Source organism: Pan paniscus, chromosome 18 (genome assembly GCF_029289425.2).
Source record: "Pan paniscus chromosome 18, NHGRI_mPanPan1-v2.0_pri, whole genome shotgun sequence".
Classification (NCBI taxonomy): domain Eukaryota; kingdom Metazoa; phylum Chordata; class Mammalia; order Primates; family Hominidae; genus Pan; species Pan paniscus.
The window spans coordinates 2,157,953-2,182,545 of record NC_073267.2 but is presented as its reverse complement, the minus strand read 5'-3'; the positions used below and the strand labels follow the sequence as shown (position 1 = coordinate 2,182,545).

At 46.7% G+C, this 24,593-nt stretch overlaps 1 protein-coding gene across 50 annotated transcripts in view; it reads left to right on the top strand.

Annotated features, from left to right (window-relative positions):
• Positions 1-4,227: 4,227 nt before the first annotated feature.
• The window catches only part of LOC117976337 (phospholipase A2-like), a 27,826-nt gene continuing 7,460 nt past the window's right edge, over positions 4,228-24,593 (top strand). For 5 of the 50 annotated variants that reach the window (XR_010110410.1, XR_010110412.1, XR_010110413.1 and 2 more), the window contains exons 1-6: positions 6,063-6,230; positions 7,764-7,869; positions 9,030-9,086; positions 16,610-16,994; positions 17,874-18,236; positions 22,402-22,552. Coding sequence is in view for 5 of the 50 variants with exons in the window: in XM_063598248.1 (XP_063454318.1) it covers positions 6,142-6,230; positions 7,764-7,869; positions 9,030-9,086; positions 16,610-16,994; positions 17,874-18,236 (1,000 nt within the window). In the remaining 45 variants the exon portion in view is untranslated. Of the gene's footprint in view, positions 6,231-7,763; positions 7,870-9,029; positions 9,087-16,609; positions 18,237-22,401; positions 22,553-24,593 lie in introns of all 50 variants that reach the window. The other 45 variants (XR_010110409.1, XR_010110408.1, XM_063598248.1 and 42 more) reach the window with 37 other exon arrangements.

Below are 24,593 nucleotides of genomic sequence, written 5' to 3'. Positions count from 1 at the left end.
CTTTTGAAAACACAGTTTAATGGGTCTTCTGGATATATGACGATAGTAAAGCAAAATTTTGTTCTGGAATGAAGAAGCTGATTACAATGTTGTATTACAAACAATATATTACTCAGTGAAGTGAAAGGCCACACTGTGGGCAGGGTGGTGACTTTGCAGATAGCATGTTAATCCTTTCATGCTTTTTGTTGTTTCTCTTTTTGGAGGGGGAGGGTCTTAATTTTCTTTGTCCCTCCCCCACCCCCTTTATTTTCTCTGGGGAAGGCAAGACTGGATAAGGAGGCTTTTATCCGCCAAGATGAGTTGGCCCACAGGACAATTTGACTGAATAGAGGCTCCACAAAGAACGGACATGGCCAAAGAATTACAACAGGAAATTATGCATTTAGTTTCAAGGTTTCCTTTTTCTCCTTTTTTTTTTTTTTTTTTTTTTTTTGAGACCGAGTCTTGCTCTGTTGCCCAGGCTGGAGTGCAGTGTTGCGATCTCGGCTCACTGCAACCTCTGCCTCCTGGGTTCAAGCGATTCTCCAGCCCCAGCCTCCCGAGTAGCTGGGATTAGAGGCACCTGCCACCACACCTGGCTAATTCATATTTTTAGTAGAGATTGGGTTTCACCATGTTGGCCCGGCTGGTCTTGAACTCCTGATCTCAAGTGATCCACCCACCTCAGCCTCCCAAAGTACAGGGATTACAGGCATGAGCCACAGGGCCCGGCCAGTATTTTTCTTGTATAATGCTCAGTTTCTTTTAAATCTTTTAAAAAACTTGGCAGCCTTAGTCTTAACTGTGCTTTGGGAAAATAAGGAGCTGCACTCAAGCTTAAGAAGATATTGCTGGAAGTGTACATTGGCACAGCCTTCGAAAAGCTTCTTGGTGCCCTCCTGTACCCAATCGACACTGGCTAGAGAGATGAGGTCATAATGCATCATATGGCTTCCAGTGATTCTTTGCTGTGGACAAGAAAGTCGCTCTTTTTTTTTGAGGGGGAGTTTTGATGCCTAGGCTGGAGTGCAATGGTGGTGATCTCGGCTCACTACAACCTCTGCCTCCCAGGTTCAAGTGATTCTCCTATCTCAGCCTCCCGAGTAGCTGGGATTACAGGCATGTGCCACCATGCCAGGCTAATTTTGTATTTTTAGTAGAGACAGGGTTTTTCCATGTTGGTCAGGCTGGTCTCGAACTCCCGACCTCAGGTGATCCACCCATGTTGGCCTCCAAAAGTGCTGGGATTACAGGCGTGAGCCACCACGCCCGGCCAAGAAGGTCACTCTTTATGCTCAACAAATGTATTGCAAATGGCTGAAAGGTAGGGAGGATCCAGATGAACAATTTCTAAATAGAAAAACTAATAGTAGCCAGACACGATGGCTCACACCTGTAATCCCAGCATTTTAGGAGTTCGAGGCAGGCAGATCACCTGAGGCCAGGCATTTGAGACCAGCCTGGGCAACATGGAGAAACCCCATCTCTACTAAAAATACAAAAATTAGCCAGGTGTGGTGGCGGGCATGTGTAGTCCCAGCTACTCAGGAGGCTGAGGCAGGAGAATCGCTTGAACCCGGGAGGCAGAGGTTGCAGTGAGCTGAGCTTGTGCCACTGTACTCCAGCCTGGACAGCAGAGCGAGACTCTGTCTCAAAAAAAAAAAAAAAATCGTAGATACTCAATTTGTTCCTTTCTCCTTTCCTAAAAGCTTTTTGTGCCCCCTCCAACCCAACAGTTCCACCCTAGAAAAACACTTGTACGCATACATCAGGACATGATACAAGAATATTCAGGCTGGTCGCAGTGGCTCATGCCTATAATCTCAGCATTTTGGGAGGCAGAGGTGGGAGGACGGCGGGAGACCATGCCACTGAACTCCAGCCTGGGCAACAGAGGGAGACTCCGTCTCAAAAAAAAAAAAAAAAAAAAAAGCATAATGTTGAAAACAAACAGCAGTATAATACAGCATGGAGATAACTTTATGAAATGCAAAGACAAATAAAAGTAAATATAGTGCATTGTTTAGGAGTATAAATATGGTAATTATGCAAAGAAAACTAAAATGACTTTTAAAAATCATGATGGTGACTATTTTTGGGAGGAAAGCAGGTAGAAGCTGGGATCCGAGAGCAGCACACAGTAAGTGTCAATTGTCCTAGTTAATGTTCGGCTTCTTAAATTGGGTGATATGTTCACAGGTGTTCATTATGCTCTTTTTTTTTTTTTTTTTGAGACGGAGTCTGACTCTGTTGCCCAGGCTGGGGTGCAGTGGCACGATCTCGGCTCATGGCAAGCTCCATCTCTCGGGTTCATGCCATTCTCCTGCCTCAGCTTCCCAAGTAGCTGGGACTACAGGTGCCCACCACCATGCCCGGCTATTTTTTTTTTTTTTTGTATTTTTAGTAGAGACGGGGTTTCACCATGTTAGCCAGGATGGTCTCGATCTCCTGACCTCGTGATCCGCCTGCCTCGGCCTCCCAAAGTGCTGGGATTACAGGCAGGAGCCGCTGCGCCTGGCCCATTATCTTCTTATAACTTACATTAACATATTATTTTATACATGTCAAGCTTTTTTTCCCTTTTTTTTTTTTAAGAGATGAGATTTTGCTTTGTCACCCAGGCCAGAGAGTGTCGTGGTGCAGTCATAGCTCACTGCAGCCTCCAACTCCTGGGTTCAAGTGATTCTCCCACTTCTGTCTGCCAAATAATTGGAACTACATGCACGTGCCACCATGCCTGGGTAAGTTTTTTTTTTTTAAATTATTTATTTATTATTATTATACTTTAAGTTTTAGGGTACATGTGCACAATGTGCAGGTTAGTTACATATGTATACATGTGCCATGCTGGTGCGCTGCACCCACTAAGTCGTCATCTAGCATTAGGTATATCTCCCAATGCTATCCCTCCCCCTCCCCCCACCCCACAACAGTCCCCAGAGTGTGATGTTCCCCTTCCTGTGTCCGTGCGTTCTCATTGTTCAATTCCCACCTATGAGTGAGAATATGCGGTGTTTGGTTTTTTGTTCTTGTGATAGTTTACTGAGAATGATGATTTCCAATTTCATCCATGTCCCTACAAAGGACGTGAACTCATCATTTTTTATGGCTGCATAGTATTCCATGCTGTATATGTGCCACATTTTCTTAATCCAGTCTATCATTGTTGGACATTTGGGTTGGTTCCAAGTCTTTGCTATTGTGAATAATGCCGCAGTAAACATACGTGTGCATGTGTCTTTAAAGCAGCATGATTTATAGTCCTTTGGGTATGCTGGGTACATTTTTTAAAAGTGTTATTTGTAGAGACGGAGTCTGGCTGTGTTGCCTGGGCTGGTCTCAAACTCCTGGCTTCAAGTTATCCTCCTGCCTCAGCCTCCCAAAGCTCTGGCATTACAGGTGTTAGCCACTGCACCCAGACTCAGACTTTTTTTAAGGGAAAGAATGGGAGTGTAGGTGGGGAGACACACTTTGGGAGGCCAAGGTGGGAGGATCACTTGGGCCGGGGGTTCAAGATCAGCCTGGGCAACAAAGTGAGACCTCGTATTTACCAAAAATACAAAAAATTAGCTGGGCTTGGTGGTGTGGGTTTGGGAGGCTGAGGTGAGAGGATTGCATAAGCTGTAGGAGCCCGAGGCTGCAACGAGCCGTGATCGCGCCATTGCACTCTAACTTGGGCTAGACAATGAGATCCTGTCTCAAACCAAAACAAAACAAAACAGATAATTGTCAGATTGCTGTTTTGCTGTTGTTGCTTTTTGTTTTTGCTTTGCTTTGCCTTGGAAGTGAAGAGGAGAATCTCATTTGAACATTTATCTTGAAGTATCTTTTGTGAACTAGGGTGCAATTATTTCCTCTGTCCTTGAGACACAGATGATTCCTGCCCAACATTCCCAAGGAACTCAGTAAGGACCAAATAGAGACTCAGGAAAGACAGTTACTGATTTTACACTGTTGCAAAACAGAGCTATGGTTTATGTTTAAGAAACTGCTGGCGGGGCGTGGTGGCTCATGCCTGTAATCCCAGCACTTTGGGATGCCAAGGCGGGCGGATTACTTGAGGTCAAGAGTTCGAGACCAGCCTGGCCAACATGGTGAAACCCTGTCTCTACTAAAAATACAAAAATTAGCTGGGCATGGTGGCGCATGCCTGTAATCCTAGCTACTGGGGAGGCTGAGGCACAAGAATCGCTTGAACCTGGGAAGCAGAGGATGCAGTGAGCTGAGATCACGACACTGTACTCCAGCCTGGGTGACAGAGCGAGACTCTGCCTCAAAAAAAACAAAACACAAAAAAACCAAATTGCTGTATTTTATGTTGTGAAATAGGGTCTAGCTCTGTTGTCCAGGCTGGAGTGCAAGGGTGCAATCACAGCTCACTGCAGCCTTGACCTCCAGGGCTCAAGCGATCCTCCCTCCTCAGTTTTCAAGTAGCTGGGACTACAGGTATGGACCACCATATGTTGCCCAGGCTGGTCTTGAACTCCTGGAGAGAGATACATATAAACACACACACAGACACACACATACACACACACACACACACCTTTTTTTTTTTTTTGACACAGTTTCTCTCATCACCCAGGCTGGAGTGCAATGGCATGATCTTGGCTCACTGCAACCTCTGCCTCCGGGGTTCAAGCTATTCTGCCTCGGCCTCCCAAGTAGCTGGGATTACAGGCACTGCCACCATGCCTGGCTAATTTTGTATTTTTAGTAGAGACAGGGTTTTTTCATGTTGGCCAGGCTGGTCTCAAAGTTCTGGCCTCAGGTGATTCACTTGCCTCGGCCTCCCAAAGTGTTGGGATAACAGGCGTGGGCCACTGCGCCGGGCCCATACATATGCATTTTTAAAAATTTATTTATTTATTTCGAGACAGGGTCTCACTCTGTTGCCCAAGCAGGAGTGCAGTGGTGCTATCTCCCAGGCTCAAGCAATCCTCAGCCTCCTGAGTAGCTGGGACTACAGGTGTGTGCCACCACACCCAGATAATTTTTATTATTTTTATTTTTTAAATTTTTTGTAGAGATGGAGTTTCACCGTGTCACCCAGGCTGGATATTTTTGTATTTTTGATAGGCCTGTACAGTTTCCAAAGTTGCAACTTTCCCCCTCCCTGAGAGTAGGGGCAGCCCCTGCTCTCCCTCTACATCCTCCACAGTCCCGAGGTTTTGGCCTCTGTTTCCTATGCTTGGAACACCAGTTGCTCTTTTGTTGGTCTGGCTGACTTCTGTTCCTCTTTTAAAAATTTAAGTTTGGCCGGGCGCTGTGGCTCACGCTTGTAATCCCAGCACTTTGGGAGGCCGAGGCGGGTGGATGACCTGAGGTCATGAGTTCGAGACCAGCCTGGCCAACACAGTGCAACCCCGTCTTCACTAAAAATACGAAAATTAGCCGGGTGTGGAGGCATGCGCCTGTAATCCCAGCTACTTGGGAGGCTGAGGCAAGAGAATTGCTTGAACTAGGGAGGCGGAGGTTGCAGTGAGCTGAGATTACGCCACTGCACTCCACCTGGGAAACAGGGCAAGACTCGGTCTCAAAAGAAAAAAATAAATAAATAAATAAAGTCAAGGGGGTAACACCTCTTGGTAACTCTCCTGTTGTTTCTCATGCCAGCATCATCACAGCCTTGAGGCTCTGGGGTAGGTCACTTCGTCGAGCTCGTTTCCACGAGGATAACGTTATCTTGGGTGTCTGTGAGAATGCTGCACTGAGTATAGGGCCCAGGCTCCTGGGTCAGCCGGGTTCGAATCCCCTTTCCTCCGTGAGGATCTGGGTCAGTCACAAGTGCTTCAGTTTCTTCGATTTGACTGAGGGAGGCTTTGACTCCAAAAAATTAACACTTGAGTGTACCCGGCCACAGCTTAGCACATCCAGGGTGTTTCCACCCTTTCTTTGGGATCCTCAGGGCTGGATGGAGCCGGTCCTTCCCGTCTCTCCTTATACTCGCGCACTCGCGCTGGCTGGAACTGGTCCTCCAAGTAGAACGAGGAGCGGGTTTTAGCGGCGCTCTAGCCCGCCGAGAGCATACGCCCGCCCCACGGGGGCCCCTGATTGGCTGAAGGTTGCGCTGGCACGCGCAACTTCCGGGACAGAGGCTGTGGCTGGAAGGAGCTGGGCATCCGGCCTGAGGCGCAGCGGTCGCGTTAGTTCGGCCCAATGGCGGCACCGCTGCTTCACACGCGTTTGCCGGGAGATGCGGCCGCTTCGTCCTCTGCAGTCAAGACGCTGGGCGCGTCGAGGACTGGGTAAGATTCAGGCCGCTTCCTTCTGCGCGTCTGGGACCAAAGCTCAGGACCGCGCTTAGAGGAGCGGATTGAAAGGATGTGGGACAAAGCTAATGGCGTGTGATAGGAGCACGGGGTCGAGGGTCATCTCACGTTCACAGAAATGAGCTCATTCCTCCTAACTGGGTAATAGGCATGGGTGGGGCCTGGAAAAGTGAGTATGTTCTCTGTTCTGGAGGCCCCCTTTCCCGACCGTGTCTCTTCGTCATTTCCCAGGCCTGGGGACTGCCTTCTGCGCCTTGACCCCTCTTCCTTCCCTCTTCTTCGTCCAAATTTGGAAGGGATTTCCCTGGGCTATGTGGGTTATCAGCCGAATGTTGTCACTCGTGGCAAATTGAATATTACATCTTTTTTGTTTGAAATTTGTTTCGACACACGTATTTGTTTAGCAGTCTTTATTTTGCTCCACTTTTAAAATCCCTAACCCCCATAGCACTCTTGGCGTTTAACCTTCAGAGTCATTAGGATGCTATGTTTTTTCATTAATTTACTATGTGTAAGTGAAGCAAACCTTGTAAAACAATTAGCGTAATATGATTCATAATATTTATCGAGCTCCTGCTTACTGTGTTAAACACCGGGGACAGTGGTTTATCCAAAGACACTAATGTCCCTGCTTTCTACAGAGCTTACAGCATGGGGGGAAAGGCAGTACATAGGCCAATAAATAAACGAACACGGTGATTTCAGTTATACAACAAGGTAATGGGGGAGGGAGAAGGGAGAGAAGGAGCGTTTGAGATTTCTCATTGGGAAGACATCTGTCATTTGAGCTTCCACTTGAATGAAGACAAAAATCTAGGCCGGGCGCGGTTGCTCACGCCTGTAATCCCAGCACTTTGGGAGGCCAAGGCGGGCGGATCACCTGAAGTCAGGAGTTCGAGACCAGCCTGGCCAACGTGCGAAACCTCGTCTCTACTGAAAATACAAAAATTAACCGGGCATGGTGGCAGGGGTCTGTAATCCCGGCTACTCAGGAGGCTGAGGCAGGAGAATTGCTTGAACCCGGGAGATGGAGGTTGCAGTTAAGCCGAGATCACACCACTGCACTCCAGCCTGGGCAGCAGAGCAAGACTTCATCTCAAAAAAAAAAAAAAATCCAGCCACGTAGAGATTTGGGAAAAGAGTATTTCCAATAGAGTGAACAGTAAGTGAAATGAGAAAGAGCTTGGCTTGTTTGAAGAGCAGAAAAGACATGATGGCTGTAGTAAAACAAGTTGTTGGAGATGAGGTGAGAGAGGTAGGCAGGGGCCAGATTAATGTAGGATCTTAAAGACCACACTGAGAGATTTGGATTTTTACTGTAAGTGCAGTGGGAACACAGTTATTGGTTGCTGAACAAAGGAGGGATTGTTGGTTCAGAGTGGAAGCAGGGAGACCAGTAAAGAGGCCTTAACAATAGTCCCACTGAATTACGTTGTTTCAATAAATGTTGGCTATTATAATTTTTATTATTTTCATGAACTTAATAGCTTGTTAATCTTGGTTCCACAGGATTTCAAATATGCGTGCATTAGAGAATGATTTTTTCAATTCTCCCCCAAGAAAAACTGTTCGGTTTGGTGGAACTGTGACAGAAGTCTTGCTGAAGTACAAAAAAGTAAGAGGAGATAATGTGTGAGGTTTGCTTTTGGTCAGGTCAGAATACAACTATTGCTGTTATACTAAAGACCAAGAGAAATAGCAAGATTAATTAAGATACCAGTTGAAATCAAATATTTAATAATAGCATGATGCCGTCAGTGCAAAATTAGAGTAATAGTGTCCTTTTTTTCCCCCACCTTGGCCCATTTCACAGGTAATGATGAGAAAGTAATAATGTCTTTACTGAGGTTTCACCTCTTCAAATGCTTTATTTACCAAGCATCTTTTAACTTTAGCAAGTGCTAGAATTAAAAACAATTACAGCATTTTATTTATTTATTTATTTATTTATTTATTTATTTATTTATTTGTGTTGGAGTCTTCCTCTGTCACCCAGGCTGGAGTGCAGTGGCGTGACCTCGGCTTACTGCATCCTCCACCTCCCAGGTTCAAGCAATTCTCCTGCCTCAGTCTTCTGAATAGCTGGAGTTACAGGCATGCACCACAACACCTGGCTAATTTTTTTATTTTTTTAGTAGAGACGGGGTTTCTACTAAAGGCCAGGCTGGTCTCGAACTCCTGACCTTGTGATCCACCCGCCTCAGCCTCCCAAAGTGCTGGGATTACAGACTTGAGCCACCATGCCTGGCCTACAGCATTTTATTTTTTGAGGAACTTACCTAAGCATTACTTTGGGACAGTAAACCAGTTCTCTGAATAGGGATTTTTGTTTTTGTGGTAGTTTAGAAGCATTTCTACTATATCTCAGCAGTAGAGGGAAAATGTTAAGTAACCATATGTTGATATGTAATATCCATTTGTATCCATATTTGAGTGAATACTTTTTTAGATCCTCCTGAATTAGATCATTATACCTGGCTGTTTTTTTCCCTCATGCTTTTTGAGAATTCGCAGGAGTATCAACTATTATATTCAAATGTCAATACAGAAGTATATCTAAATGTAGTTTATCATTTTCCTTTTTCCAAGCCCTCTGGCTGCACTAACATGAGTGTTTAAATTTTTGTAGTCATGATTTTATAATCCACAATTGACATGTGAAAGTTAGTGTTCCTTTTATAATTTCATCTGATGTTAAAGTACGGTTAAAAGTCTTGCTGTTGATACTAAACAGGAAACAAAAGCATAACTTAATTCTTTCCCCTTCTTGTTAAGGGTGAAACAAATGACTTTGAGTTGTTGAAGAACCAGCTGTTAGATCCAGACATAAAGGTAATTAATTTTGTGTTTGATCATTAGCAAAATTATCGCCACTTTATACAGACATAGTTTGCTCTTTGGGTCCCATTCTGTCCTCCAGAACTTGCTCTCTCCATGGTCCTCCCTTACTTTAATCTGGTGGTTCTCAACCAGGGACAGTTTTACCCCCTAGAAGACATTTGATGATGGCTGCAGATATTTTTGTCACAATTGGGAGGAAAGGGTGCTACTGGCATCTGGTGGTTGAATGACAGAGATGCTGCTAAACATCTCACAGTGCACAGGGCAGCCTCCCATAACCAAGAGTGATCCAGCCCCAAATGACAACAGTGTTGAGGCTGGGAAACCCTGCTCTAATGCTTCCTTTCTATTAGGTTACTACCTCTTTCCTCCATGCTGCATGCAACTCTCTTGTCTCTTTAAAGCTAAAACAAACCAAAAAAAAAAAAAAAACCACTGATTCAGCATTTCCAGGTTTGAGATACACCTATTGTGTAGTAAAACCTTAATACATTTTGTTTCACCATTCTTGCTTTACTGCCCAGTTTTGAAGAGAATGGTTTATTACCACGGCAGTGGTAGTTAGATTGCCTGGAATGAAATTCCAATTTTATTATCCAGTGTGTGATCTTGAGCAAATTGTTTTAACCTCTCTGCCTCTATTTTCCACTGTGTGAAACCAAGAAAACAATAGAGATTTTAAAAATGTGGAGTGTTTTGTTTTTTAAGAGATGTGGTCTTGCTGTGTTGCTCTGGCTATTCACAGGTGTGATCATAGTGCACTACAGCCTTGAACTCCTGGCCTCAAATGATCCTTTCTCTTCAGCCTTCTAAAAAGCTGGGACTATAGGTGCATGCCACTGTGCCTGGCTTTAAACATGGAAATACTTAAGGATTGAATGAGCTAATATGCAAGAAGCACTTAGAACAGTCTCTGACTCAAAGTAAGGGCAGTAATTGTCATCTGTTGTTTTTGTTCCAGCTGACTGCACTGTATCATTTCTCATTCACATTTAAGTCCACTGTTCTTATCACTGTAGTAATTACCGTGACAGGTTACCCATGTTTTTTTTTACATGCTGATTTCAGTGGACTTTTTTTTGAGACAAAGTCTCCTTCTTGTCACCCAGGCTGGAGTGCAGTGGTGTGATCTGGGCTCACTGCAACCTTTGCCTCCTGGGTTCAAGCAATCCTCCTGCCTCAGCCTCCCAAATAGCTGAGATTACAGGCACCTGCCACCATGCCTGGTTAATTTTTTTATTTTTAGTAGAAACGGGGTTTCACCATGTTGGCCAGGTTGGTCTTGAACTCCTGACCTCAGGTGACCTGCCCGCCTCGGCCTCCCAAAGTGCTGGGATTACAAGTGTGAGCCACTGAGCCCAGCCTCAGTGGACTTACTTTTTTAAGCCTTGTATTCCTCGTATCAGCCGACACTGTTGGCCACCCACTTCTTAAAACTTCAGTGTTTCTGATCCTCCTGTCTTCTCATCTTTTAATCTTTTTTTTTTTTTTTTTTTCTCTGTTGCCCAGGCTGGAGTGCAATGGCACAATCTCAGCTCACTGCAAGCTCCGCCTCCCGGGTTCATGCCATTCGTCTGCCTCAGCCTCCCGAGTAGCTGGGACTACAGGTGCCCACCACCACACCTGGCTAATTTTTTGTATTTTTAGTAGAGATAGGGTTTTACCATGTTAGCCAGGATAGTCTCGATCTCCTGACCTTGTGACCCACCAGCCTTGGCCTCCCAAAGTGAAACTTTTCTTTAAAATAGAGATGGGATCTTGCTGTATTGCCCAGGCTGGTCTCAGACTCCTTGCCTTAAGCGGTCCTCCCACCTCAGCCTCCCAAATTGCTGGGATTACAAGCGTGAACCACTACGTCCAAGTGAAACTTCTTGAGATAGTTACATAATTTTTAAATCTGCTGGTGTAGAAGTTAATAAAGTGTAGAAATGAATAAATATTAAATATTAGATCAAGTTTCTCATGTTTACCTTAAAGTATAAAGATTTATCTTAAAGCACTGATTTTCACAAAATAACATCAGTGTGAAATTGGAAAAGAAACCAAGTATTTTATTTCATGTATCTGGGAAATGAGGTGCTTTAGTCAACTGAATCTGCCCAAAACTAAAAAGCATTCATTAAAAAGTACTTAACTCAGAAATTATAAAAATAGAAGACATCAAGAAAATACATTCTACACAGAATATGCCAACCATACACTACTCTTTTTTTGATAATAAAAAATGTACTTACTGAGCCAGGTGCGGAGGCTCACGCCTATAATCCCAGCACCTTGGGGGGGCCAATGAGAGTGGATCAGTTGAGGCCAGGAGTTGGACACTGTCTCATGTGTCTGCGTGAAGAGGCTACCAAACAGGCTTTGTATGAGCAACATGGCTGTTTATTTCACCTGGGTGCCGGTGGGCTGAGTCCAAAAAAGGAGTCAGCAAAGGGTGGTGGATTATCATTAGTTCTTACAGGTTTGGGGATAGGTGGTGGAGTTTGGAGCAATGTTTTGCGGGCAGGGGGTGGATCTCACAAAGTACATTCTCAAGGGTGGGGAGAATTAAAAAGAACCTTCTTAAGGGTGGGAGAGATTACGAAGTACATTGATCAGTTAGGGTGGGACAGTAACAAATCACAATGGTGCAATGTCATCAGTTAAGGCTATTTTCACTTCTGTGGATCTTCAGTAGCTTCAGGCCATCTGGATGTATATGTACAGGTCACTGGGATATGATGGCTTAGCTTGAGCTCAGAGGCCGGACAGAGACCAGCCTAGCCAACATGGCAAAACGCCCTCTCTACTAAAAATACAAAACTGAGTCAGGCATGGTGGCACATGCCTGTAATCCCAGCTACTCTGAAGGATGAGGCAGTAGGATCATTTGAACCCAGGAGGCAGTGGTTGCAGTGAGCCGAAATCATGCCACTGCACTCCAGCCTGGGTGACAGAGTGAGTCTCTGTCTCAAGAAAAAAAAAAAAAAAAGAAGTCGGTTGTGGTGGCTCAAGCCTGTAATCCCAGCACTTTGGGAGGCCGAGGCGGGTGGATTACGCGGTCAGGAGATCAAGACCATCCTGGCCAACATGGTGAAACTTCATCTCTACTAAAAATACAAAAAATTAGCTGGGCATCGTGGCAGGTGCCTGTAGTCCTAGCTACTTGGGAGGCTGAGGCAGAATGGCGTGAACCCAGGAGGCGGAACTTGCAGTGAGCCGAGACCTCACAACTGCACTCCAGCTTGGGTGACAGAGTGAGACTCTGTCTCAAAAACAAAAACAAACGAACGAAAATACAAAAATCAGCTGGGCCTGGTGTCACGTGCCTGTAATCCCAGCTACTCAGGAGCCTGAGGCAGGAGAATTGCTTGAACCCAGAGAGTGGAGGCTGCAGTGAGCCGAGATCGTGCCACTGCACTCCAGCCTGGGAGACAGCAAGACTCCACCACAAAAAAAAAAAAAAAAAACAAGGTATTTACTAAAATAACAAATTGTGTATGTTTTGGAGAAAGAAATCTGGTTATTAAATCTTCATTTCAATTGAGTTCTATGTAAATTAAAATTCACTCTAAGAACTATTTTTTGGTATAAAACTTCATCTGCCCAAAAGTGTTCAGGAGATAACCTGAGATTTTAGAATAGAAATGTAAACAATCAAAACCAAGTTTCCTGAAACTTGTGTTAAAATATTAGAAATATTAATAATTCTAAAATGCCACTTTGCCACTATTATTCACATTAACCAAAATATTAGAGAAGTAATATTTCAGACTAGAACAGGAAAAAATGTCTGAATACTATCCAAAATAATCATTGATAATTTTTTTAGAAATGGGTGTATAAATAGTAGTAATTCCTCAAAATGAAGTGCATAATTGGCACATCAAATATTTTGTCTGCAGGCAATTCTGTGCATTTTAGGTCAAAAATGTGGTCCCTTTAAGAGAGTCCTTGACTTCTCATTTCTCCAGGGACCGTTCTGTGGCACTGGTCCCCTTTGTTTATAAAATGGTGAAAGCTGACTTGAATGTGCCGTCACCACTCTGCTGGGAAAAACAGATGAAGGTGGCCCAGAGAAAACCACAGACTCCAGCGTAAGCTGTTCTCCATTGAACAGGAACAAGGCTGAAGTTGGTCAGCTGGAACAGAGAGAGAGTCCATTAGGGCCACATGGAAACCAAAGCCCTGAGTTCATATTACTGAGTAGGCGGAACTTACCTGTAAAAAGGGCCAGTACATCAGTCCACTCTGGAATTGAAAAAAAAAAAAAAACCAATAACTTTATTAGAATGCCTTTTATTTTTTATTTATTTATTTTGTTTTTTATTTTTTGAGACAGGGTCTCACTCTGTTGCCCAGAATGGAGTGCAGTGGTGCAATCTTAGCTCACCGCAACCTCTGCCTCCTGGGTTCAAGCAATTGTCGTGTCTCTGCCTCCTGAGTATCCGATTACAGGCACACACCACCTCACCTGGCTAATTTTTGTATTTTTAGTAGAGACAGGTTTTCACCATGTTGGCCAGGCTGGTCTCGAACTCCCGACCTCAGGTGATCCACCCACCTCGGCATCCCAAAGTGCTGGGATTACAGGTGTGAGCCACTATACCTGACCTAGAATACCTTTTAACCACACAAAACAATTGCACAGTTCATTCCATAAAAGAGTAAGAAATACTAGGCCAACAAGATGCCTAGGTAGTATTATATTTCAGACTAAGCTGATTAAATTAGACTACTTAAGGCCTCTGGAGTGAGGGGGTTGGGGAGTTTTGGGGAAAAAAGCTATTAGGTAGAAGACATTCCTATTAATTACATTTTTAACACTAGAATGAAAAGTCTACTAGAATCAGTACCAATTCTGGAAGACAGCGGCTTTGGAAATGACAGCATGTATTTATGCATCGCAATTTCCTGGTTACCATGAACAAATGATGCAGGAATGTATTTGTAAATACAGAATCATCAATGAATTCTTTTTTTTTAATTAATTTTTTTTTTCTGAGACATGGTATCTCTATGTTGCCCAGGCTGGTCTTGAACTCCCAGGCAAAAGCAGTAGTCTCACTGCAGCCTCCTAAAGTGCTGGGGTTATAGGCATGAGCCACCTCATCCTGCTGAATTATTTTATTTATTTATTTTGTTTGAGATGGAATCTCATTCTGTCGCTTAGTCTGGAGTGCAGTGGCAAGATCTTGGCTCACTGCAACATCTGCCACCTAGGTTCAAGTGGTTCTCCTGCCTCAGCCTCCTGAGTAGCTGGGATCACAGGCGCCTGACACCATGCTCGGCTAATTTTTGTATTTTTAGTAGAGACAGGGTTTTACCATGTTGGCCAGGCTGGTCTTGAACTCTTGACCTCAGGCGATTTGCCTGCCTTGGCCTCCCAAAGTGGTAGGATTACAGGCATGAGCCACTGTGCCCAGCCTTGAATTTTTGAAACTATATACCAAACCATTGTTTATGGAATGATTTTCTAATAATATATTGAAACCATGTGATGCTATAGAACAAGTTTAGCTGAAATTTTCATATATTACAAAATATGTTAGATAGACATTTCACAAGCTTTATCCTACACAGTCCTATGAAAAAGTCATCATTATGATTTTTTTTTTTTAAAGTCTTCGTATGTAAATTTATCTCAAAAAAAAGCTAGAGGTTTTCAAAAAAGTCCTTAAAAGTGGTATTACAGACTTATTTTCTTCTTTTTACTAATTTGTATTTTCTGAAGTTTCTAAAATGAACAATTGCAATAAAAGCTTTATAATATTTATGTTTATATTTAAAAGTAGATATTACATATAATGTGTGTATACATATACATATATATACACATATATACGTACATGTGTGTATATATATATATATTTTTTGAGACGGAGTTTTGCTCTTGTTGCCCAGGCTGGAGTGCAATGGTGCGATCTCAGCTCACTGCAACCTGCACCTCCTGGGTTCAAGCGGTTCTTCTGCCTCAGCCTCCGAGTAGCTGGGATTACAGGTGCACACGACCACGCCTGGCTAACTTTTGTATTTTTAGTAGAGAAAAGGTTTCATGATATTGGCCAGGCTGGTCTCGAACTCCTGACCTCAGGTAATCTGCCCGCCTCGGCCTCCCAATGTGCTGGGATTACAGGCATGAGCTACCACGCCCGGCCATAATGTATATTTTATATTTATTTATTTTTTTTGAGACGGAGTTTCGCTCTTGTGCATCTCAAATTTCCAACCTCAGGTGATCCGCCCACCTCAGCCTCCCAAAATGCTGGGATTACAGGCGTGAGACACTGAGCCTGGCCCTTAATTGTTAAATATGCTTTAAATATAAAATATACCCCTGTAATCCCTGCATTTTGGGAGGCCAAGGCAGTCAGATCACCTGAAGTCATGAGTTTGAGACCAGCCTGACCAACATGTAGAAACCCTGTGTCTACTAAAAATAAAAATTAGCAGGACATGATTGCAGGAACCTGTAATCTCAGCCTGTAATCCTAACACTTTGGGAGGCCAAGGTGAGTGGATCACTTGAGGTCAAGAGTTCAAGACCAGCCTGACCAACATGGTGGAACCCCATCTCTAGTAAAAAAAAAAAAAAAAAATACAAAATTAGCCAGGTGTGGTGGGGCATGCCTGTAATCCTAGCTACTTGGGAGGCTGAGGCAGGAGAATTGCTTGAAGCCAGGAGGTGGAGGTTGCAGTGAGCTGAGATCACGCCATTGCACTCCAGCCTGGGCAACAAGAGTGAAACTCCATCTCAAAAAAAGGAGGGGCCGGGTGTGGTGGCTCACGCCTGTAATCCCAATACTTTGGGAGGCCGATGCGGGCGCATCATGAGGTCAAGAGATGGAGACCATCCTGGCCAACATGGTGAAACCCCGTCTCTACTAAAAGTACAGAAATTAGGCTGGGCACGGTGGCTCAAGCCTGTAATCCCAGCAGTTTGGGAGGCCAAGGTGGGCAGATCACGAGGTCAGGAGATCGACACCATGGTGAAACCCCATCTGTACCAGAAATACAAAAAATTAGCCGGGCGTGGTGGCTCATGCCTGTAATCCCAGCTACTCAGGAGGCTGAGGCAGGAGAGTTGCTTGAACCCAGGAGGCAGAGGTTGCGGTGAGCCGAGATAGCGCCATTGCACTCCAACCTGGGCAACAAGAACGACACTTTGTCTAAAAACGAAAAATAAAAGGCTCTGCATTCCATGACTCATCATGGAAAAGATAAAATGGTCCAAATTAAATATGTATTTCTATGCTGACTTATAAATTGCTAAAATAGTTCATAACCAATGTTTTGTTTGTCAAATCCATGTTCCTGGGAAGACAATCAAAGCTTCAGGTGCATTTGGCTACCTCATGGGCAATTTGAACATTTCAATTGTCAATTGTCATTTTCAATGCATGTTTTCTGGTTGCTTTCCCATGCAAGAGGGCTGATATTATAACAGTAGATCTATGGTACGGTGTATTTTCACCAGATACTGAAAGCTTTTTATGGCTCACTGACTGGGGACAATCAATTCCTTCACAATCTAGAACCTGAAGATTGGATCTTCTGAGAACATCAGACATAGAATGTCCTTGCCATCCACACTACAGCAAAACTTCAGGACCTTGAACTTTGGCTTCATAATCTCACAAGAGGGAAGTTTTTCACTGGAAGAAGATGGCATCCTTGATGTGAACAGCTTTTCCCAAGATCACAGATCAAGACTTCTGGTTTTTATGAATTTTTTTTTTTTGAGACAGAGACTTTTTTTTTTTTTTTTTTTTTTTGACATGGAGTCTCGGTCTTCTCGCTCCAGCTGGAGTGGAATAGCGCGATCTTGGATCACTGCACCCTTCACCTCCCAGATTCAAGCGATTCTTGTACCTCAGCCTCCTGAGCCGCTGAGACTACAGGCACATGCCATCATGCCTGGTTAATTGTGTGTGTGTGTGTGTGTGTGTGTGTGTGTGTGTGTGTCTGTGTCTGTGTGTGTGTGACAGAGTTTTACTCTTGTTGCCCAGGCTGGAGTGCAGTGGTGCGATCTTGGCTCCCTGCAATTTCTGCCTCCTAGGTTCAAGCGATTCTCCTGCCTCAGCCTCCTGAGTAGTTGGGATTATAAGCGCCCAACACCATACCCAGGGAATTTTTTGTATTTTTAGTAGAGACAGGGTTTCATCATGTTGGCCACGCTGGTCTTGAACTCCTGACCTCAGGTGATCCAACCGCCTCGGTATCCCAAAGTGCTGGGATTACAGGCGTGAGCCCTGTGCCCAGCCTCCATCCCTTTCTCTCTCTCTCTCTCTCGACTGAGAGAGAGAGACTGACCGGGGACAATCAACTCTCTCTAGACTGACAGAGAGAGAGAGAGGGAGGGAGGGAAGGAGAGAAAGAGACGGAGTCTGGCTCTCACCCAGGCTGGAGTGCAGTGGAGTGATCTTGGTTCACTGCAACCTCCACCTTCCGTGTTCAAGCGATTCCTGTGCCTCAGCCTCCCAAGTAGCTGGGATTGTAGGTCCGTACCACCACACCCGGCTAATTTTTGTGTTTTTAGTAGAGACGGCTTTGCCATGTTGGCCAGGCTGGTTTTGAACTCCTGACCTCAGGTGATCCTCCAGCCTCGGCCTTCCAAAGTGCTGGGATTACAGGCGTGAGCCACCTCGTTTCTGGCCAAATGAAATAAAATGTTAAAGTAAATTCAGGACTACCCCACCTCCAAGTCTTCTGTCCCCTTTGGGCCCCCAGGTGAGCAGGGGAGGGGCTGGGGGAGTAATAACATCAAAAGAGCGACTTTTCCTCCCTTATTCCGAGGAGACTTTCCTGGGCCTGACTCCCAGTCCTGTCCCCAGTGCCCCGCAGCCTCTCGAGCCCCTTCAGTGACCAAGATGCAGAGATCAGGACGCCATTGCGCCGCCCCAGGTACCTGCCCCTATCTGGCTCCGCCTGGGCCCCAAGGGAAGGTGAGGTTGGGGGCCGGGCCGGGGCGTGGCAGCTGGGGTGTTTGTCCGCCGGGCTTGCTGCCTCCATCCCAGAGGGTGGCAGCACCGTCCCACCTCTGTCACCCTCCGATGGGGCCGCTACCTGTGTGCCTGCCAATCATGCTGCTCCTGTGGCTGCCGTCGCTGCTGCTGCTGCTGCTGCTGCTGCTGCTTGGACCTGGCCCCGGGTCCGGCGAGGGTGAGTGAGGAAGGGGCTTTCACGGAACTCAGGCATTCTGGGATTCCTCCAGCCTTTCCTAGGGAGCCAGCAGCCCTGCCTCCCATCCCTCTTCAAGTTCCTAGTTGCCCTAGAGCCCCCAGCTCGCTCTTCTAATGCTCACCCACACTCTGGGTCCCAGCCCTCTGCAGGGCCCCCCACTCACTCCTCCCAGGGACCCAGAACTAGCCTAGCCCTTCCCCAGGGCCATAGAGTCCTCTCCTGGCTCCCTCCCCTAACCGGCTGTGACCCTCTCCAGCAGCCCGGAAGCTTCCCGGTTGTCCTGATCTGGGATCCGCAAACTTATCCTTCATTCCACCTGTCCCTGAGATGTGAGACAGAAGAGGGTGGGAGGAGCAGGGGCAGAAAGGGCCCGGCTTGGGTGTGGGAGAAGAATATATTGTGCCCCTGTACAACAAACCCCTGTGACCAAAAAAAAAAAAAAAAAACAAAAACATACTGTCCCTATCCCACTATCCATCCTTTGGGGTCACTGTAGAGAGGTCTCCTGGGTGACTGCCCATTTCTGGGGTGCACAGATACATGTAGCCACAGAGTACTATGCAGACACCGCCAGCACACAGATGTGCAGGCACAGGACCAGCCCCAGACTCACCTGGCCCTCAGGTGTGCAGCTCACGGTGTGCTGCTCCCACAGGCAAAAATACTGAGATACCGCTGGGGACACACACACACACACACACACACACACACACACACACACACACACAGAGAGAGAAAGGCACAGACACACATATGTGCACATAGACCCTGGGGCTCACAGGATGCACAGACAACCCTGGCCCTCCCCGAGGAGGCTGCAGCGGGCAGACAGGGCAAACAGACCCCAGCGTGACCTGCCCCACCTATGTTGGCACAGAGGGAGTGTTTTGCTTGGTTATAAGCACAGTGCTCATGCCTGCCCCATGCCTAGATCCCTCCCTATATAGGGCTGTTGCTAGGGCTCTGAGATACCAGAGAGTGGTCAGGGAGTGTGGCAGGGGAAACTTTGGGGACAGCTTCAGGGTACCGTGTTGGGACTGGGACATTGTCAGAGTGCTCAGAGAGGGCATGTTCCCTGGGTCTTGGTGGATTTAGAGGTCAAGGGACCATTTCTGGAAGCTCACTGTGTGCCAGGGCAGCTTATATCAGAGCTCCGCTCTTTTTCTTTTTCTTTTTTTTAAGACAGAGTCTCACTGTTGCCCAGGCTGGAGTGCAGTGGCACCATTTCGGCTCACTGCAACCTCCACCTCCCGGGTCCAAGAGATTCTCCTGCCTCAGCCTCCTGAGTAGCTGGGACTACAGGCATGCACCACCACCACACCTGGCTAATTTTTGTATTTTTAGTAGAGACGGGGTTTCACCATGTTAGCAAGGCTGGTCTCGAACTCCTGACCTCAGGTGATCCACCTGCCTTGGCCTCTGAAAGTGCTGAGATTACAGGCATGAGCCACTGTGCTTGGCCAGATATCTGCTCTGGAAGACCCCCCAGGCTGGAGGGCACTGCCACAAGCAGACAGTATGGTGAGGGTCCCTATGGCCACCTGGCAGGCAAGGTGGATTCTGGAGGGAGGTGGCCTGGGAGCAGGCTGAGGATGGGGTGAGGGCATTTGAGCAGCAGAGTGTCTGCGTGACTGGGCATAACTGGAGGGACAGTAAATGACTCTTGTGTGAGAGGATGAGGGAGGGGTGAGAGGGGCTGACTACCCCCAGGACTTGAGGTACAGTGAGACTCCTTAGCTTTATCCAGACTCGTGGGAGCCATGGAGGTTTGAGGCAGAGGCGTGGGCTGCTGGGAGAGTGAGGACTCACCATCCAGAGAGGAAGGTGAAGCTTTCAACTCTAAATGCCATTTTATTTTCGTGTTGTTTTTTTTTTTGAGACGGAGTATCACTCTTATTGCCCAGGCTGGAGTGTGATAGCACGAGCTCGGCTCACTGCAACCTCTGCCTCCCAGGTTCAAGCGATTCTCCTGCCTCACCCTCCCAAGTAGCTGGGATTACAGGCATGCACCACCATGCGTGGCTAATTTTATATTTTTAGTATAAACAGGGTTTCTCCGTGTTGATCAGGCTGGTCTGGAACTCCTGACTTCAGGTGATCCACCCGCCTTGGCCTCCCAAAGTGCTGGGATTACAGGCATGAGCCACTGTGCCTGGCCCCAAATGTGTTTTACATTTTCTTCCTATTTGATTCATCTTTGTCGTGCAACATAAATATGCTACTTTTCCACTGATAAAAAGACAAAATGGAATTTAAAATTGGCCTGGACTTCTCAAAAAAGTCAGTGTGATGAAAACATGTTCTAGATAAAATAGAAATGAGACTGGGCATGGTGGCTCATGCCTGGAATCCCAGCGCCTTGGGAGGCCAAGGAAGGAGAATCACTTGAGGCCAGGAGTTTGTGACCAGCCTGGGCAACATAGTGAGACCGCAGATCTCCTAAAAATTTAAAAATTAGCTGGGCATGGTGGTGCATGCCCGTATGTCTGGAGGCTGAGGCAGGAGGATCGCTTGAGCCCAGGATCTGGAGGCTGAGGCAGGAGGATCGCTTGAGCCCAGGATTTGGAGGCTGCAGTGAGCTATGATTGTGCCACTGCACTCCAGTGTGGGTGACAGAGTGAGACCCTGTCTCTATTTAAAAAAAGAGAGACAAGATGATCAGGATGAGTGCAGTGGCTCACGCCTATAATCCCAGCACTTTGGGAGGCCAAAGCAGGTGGATCACATGAGGTCAGGAGTTTGAGACCGGCCCAGCCTAGATGGTGAAGCCCGGTTTCTACTAGAAATACAAAAATCAGCTGGGTGTGGTGGGGCACGCCTGTGATCCCAGCTACTCAGGAGACTGAGGCTGGACAGTTGCTTGAACCTGGGAGGCAGAAGTTGCTGTGAGCAAGATTACACCACTGTGTTCCAGCCTGGGCAACAGGAATGAGACTCAGTCTCAAAAAAAAAAAAAAAAAAGGGATGATCAAACACAATGCATCAACCTCCCGGAGCCGTATAAACCCTAAACCTAACCCAGGAAGCAGGCAAGCCTGTGTGTGAGTTTTCCACTCTATTGCTGGTACCACTCGGCTCTGGCAACCCAGAAGGCCACCTTCCCCTGTCGTTACTGTGTAAGGAGGAAGGAGCACTGGTTTGCAAGTCAGAAGCCTGTGTTGAAGCCTCTGCTTGAGTTCCTGCTGGCTGTGGGAATGTGGGGTTACCTTTCCCGGCTGGCCTCGTTTCCTACATGTCCAATGCAGGGGTTCCAGTCACATGCATTGGGCACCATTACATGTCCAAGCTGTGCCAGGATCTAGAAAAATGGCTGGGCTCAGGCCAAGGGGCCTTCCTATCTGGCAGTGAAAATAAGAGGAGATACCAAGGGCCCTGAGCCTGAGTCTGGAGGAAAAGTCATGAGCACAGGGCAGTGCCAGGGCCTGGGAGCTGCCACAGAGGAGCCCACCTTGGTGACAGACACCTGTAGGCTTATATGATGCCGAGTGCCCAACACAGGGAACTGGACAAAGGTTTCGTGCACGACTCTTTTCCCTCCTTGGCTACCTTGAGGACCTTGATTATAATAGTTAGCCTTTTTTTTTTTTTTCTTTTTTTGGGACTCTTGCTCTGTCGCCCAGGTTGGAATGCAGTGGCAAAATCTTGGCTCACTGCAATCTTCGCCTCTCAGGTTCAAGTGACTCTCCTTCCTCAGCCTCCCTAGTAGCTGGGATTACAGGCGTGCACCACTATGCTCGGCTAATTTTTGTATTTTTACTACAGATGGGGTTTCACCATGTTGGCCAGGCTGATCTTGAACTGCTGACCTCAGGTGATCTGCCCGTCTGGGCCTCCCAAAATCTTGGGATTACAGGTGTGAGCCACTGAGCCCAGCTGGATTATAATAGCCTTTTCATGCACCAGGGGCTTTATACTCATTATCTCATTTCATTCATATGAGTTGAAGTCAGCTTATCCCCCATTTCACAGATGAGGAAACCAAGGCCCAGAGAGGTTAGGAATTTGTCCAAGGTCACACAGCTAGGAAGTAGGATTCAAACCCAGACAGCCAGGCTGTAATACCTAGGCTCTTCTCAGGCTCATGCCCTTCCCAGGGGTCTGGGAAGCCCTGACCTGCAGCCTGTCACCTTTGTTTACCCCCCAGCCTCCAGGATATTATGTGTGCACCGACGTGGGATCCTGGAACTGGCAGGAATTGTGGGTTGTGTTGGTCCCTGAACTCCCATCGCCTATATGAAATATGGTTGCTTTTGTGGCTTGGGAGGCCATGGCCAGCCCCGCGATGCCATTGACTGGTGAGTGCATGCCTGGGACCAGGCTACAAAGTCCCTCACACTCTGGGGTAGTCAAGCCTTATGAGGAAGTACCCAAAACTGAAGCTGGGGTTTGGTCCAGGGAGATCCCAGTGTGCAGTACTACTTTGCGGGCAGGCAGAGGCCTCTTGGATAACATGGCCAGTGAAGCCAGATCTTGGTACCAGCTGCGCCTTACCCTGGCCATGGGCTGAAAACGTTGCCTTAAAAAATTGGCCAGGAGCGGTGGCTCACTCCTGTAATCCCAGCACTTTGGGAGGCCGAGGCAGGCAGATCACTTGAGGTCAGGAGTTCAAGACCAGCCTGGCCAATATGGTGAAACCCCATCTCTACTAAAAATGCAAAAATTAGCTGTGTGTGTTGGCAGGCGTCTGTAATCCCAGCTACTCGGGAGACTGAGGCAGGAGAATTGCTTGAACCTGGGAGGCAGAGTTTGCAGTGAGTTGAGATTGCACCGCTGTATTCCAACCTGGACAACAATGCCAAACCCTGTCTCAAAAGAAAAAAATAATAATAATATAAGGTGACCAGGTGTGTTGACTCATGCCTGTAATCCCACAACTTTGGGTCGAGGCAGGAGGATCACTGGAGCCCAGGAGTTTGAAACGAGCCTAGGCAACAGAGTAAGACCCTGTCTCTATATTAAACACACACACACACACACACACACACACACACACACACACACACACAAAGGCAGCCAGACTAAGCACTAGGAACTGCCCTGGGTATCTCTTTGTGTTCTCACAACAATCCCATTTCACATGAAGAAACCTAGGCGCAGAAATATTCAGTAACGTGTCCAGGTGCGGTGGCTCACACCTGTAATCCCAGTACTTTGGGAGGCTGAGGCAGGCAGATCACGAGGTCAGGAGTTCGAGACCATCATGGCCAACATGGTGAAACCCCGTCTCTACTAAAAATACAAAAATTAGCTGTGTGTGGTGGCAGGTGCCTGTAATTCTAGCTACTCAGGAAGCTGAGGCAGGAGAATTGCTTGAACCCGGGAGGCAGAGGTTGCAATTAGTCGAGATCACACCACTGCACTCCAACCTGCATGACAGAGCAAAACTCCGTCTGAAAAAAAAAAAAAGAAATATTAAGTAACTAGTCTGAGGCCACATAGTTACCAAGACGTGGGAGCTGGGACTTGAACCAAGGCAGTCTGGCTGGATTCATGCCTGCGGCCTCTGCACTCCTGCTACTTACTGTGTGAGAAGCGTCTGTTCTGTGGAAGGTTGTGGGCTGAGATCTTTCCATGACTTCCACTCATTTACCCCCAAGGCTGTTCTTAAAGATGGGCATGACAGTTATGCCCATTTTACAGATGGGGCACTGAGGCTCACAAGGGCACGCCACTCACCCATTTCCACAAAGCTATAGTTAGTTAGCAGAGGGCAGAATTTGGCCGCCTCTCCCCTAGCTTGAAGGCTGTGATTGACACAGAGGTTTTTTTGTTGTCGTTGCTGTTGTTTGTTCCTTTTTCTTTTTCTTGAGACAGGGTCTTGCTCTGTCATCCCAGCTGGAGTGCAGTGGTGTGATGTCAGCTCACTGCATACTCTGCCTCCAAGATGCAAATGATTCTCATGCCTCAGCCTCCCAAGTAGCTGGAATTACAGGTGTGCACTACCACGCCCAGCTGTTTTTTGTAGAGATGGGGTTAGTAGAGATTTGTTTAATAGAGACGGGGTTTCACCGTGGTCTCTACTAAACCCTGTCTCTACTAAAAATACAAAAATTACCCAGGCGTGGTGGCACATGCCTGTAGTCCCAGCTACTCAAGAGGCTGAGGCAGGAGAATCACTTGAACCTGGGAGGTGGAGGTTGCAGCGACCCAAAATCATGCACTCTAGCCTGGGGTCTTGCTTTTGCCCAGGTTAGAGTTCAGTGGCACAATCATAGTGGCTCACTGCAGCCTCAAACTCCTGGGCTGAAGGGAATCCTCCCACCTCAGCCTCCCAAGTAGCTAGGACTATAGGCATGTGCCATCATGGCGAGTTAATTTTTTGTGTGTTTTTATTGT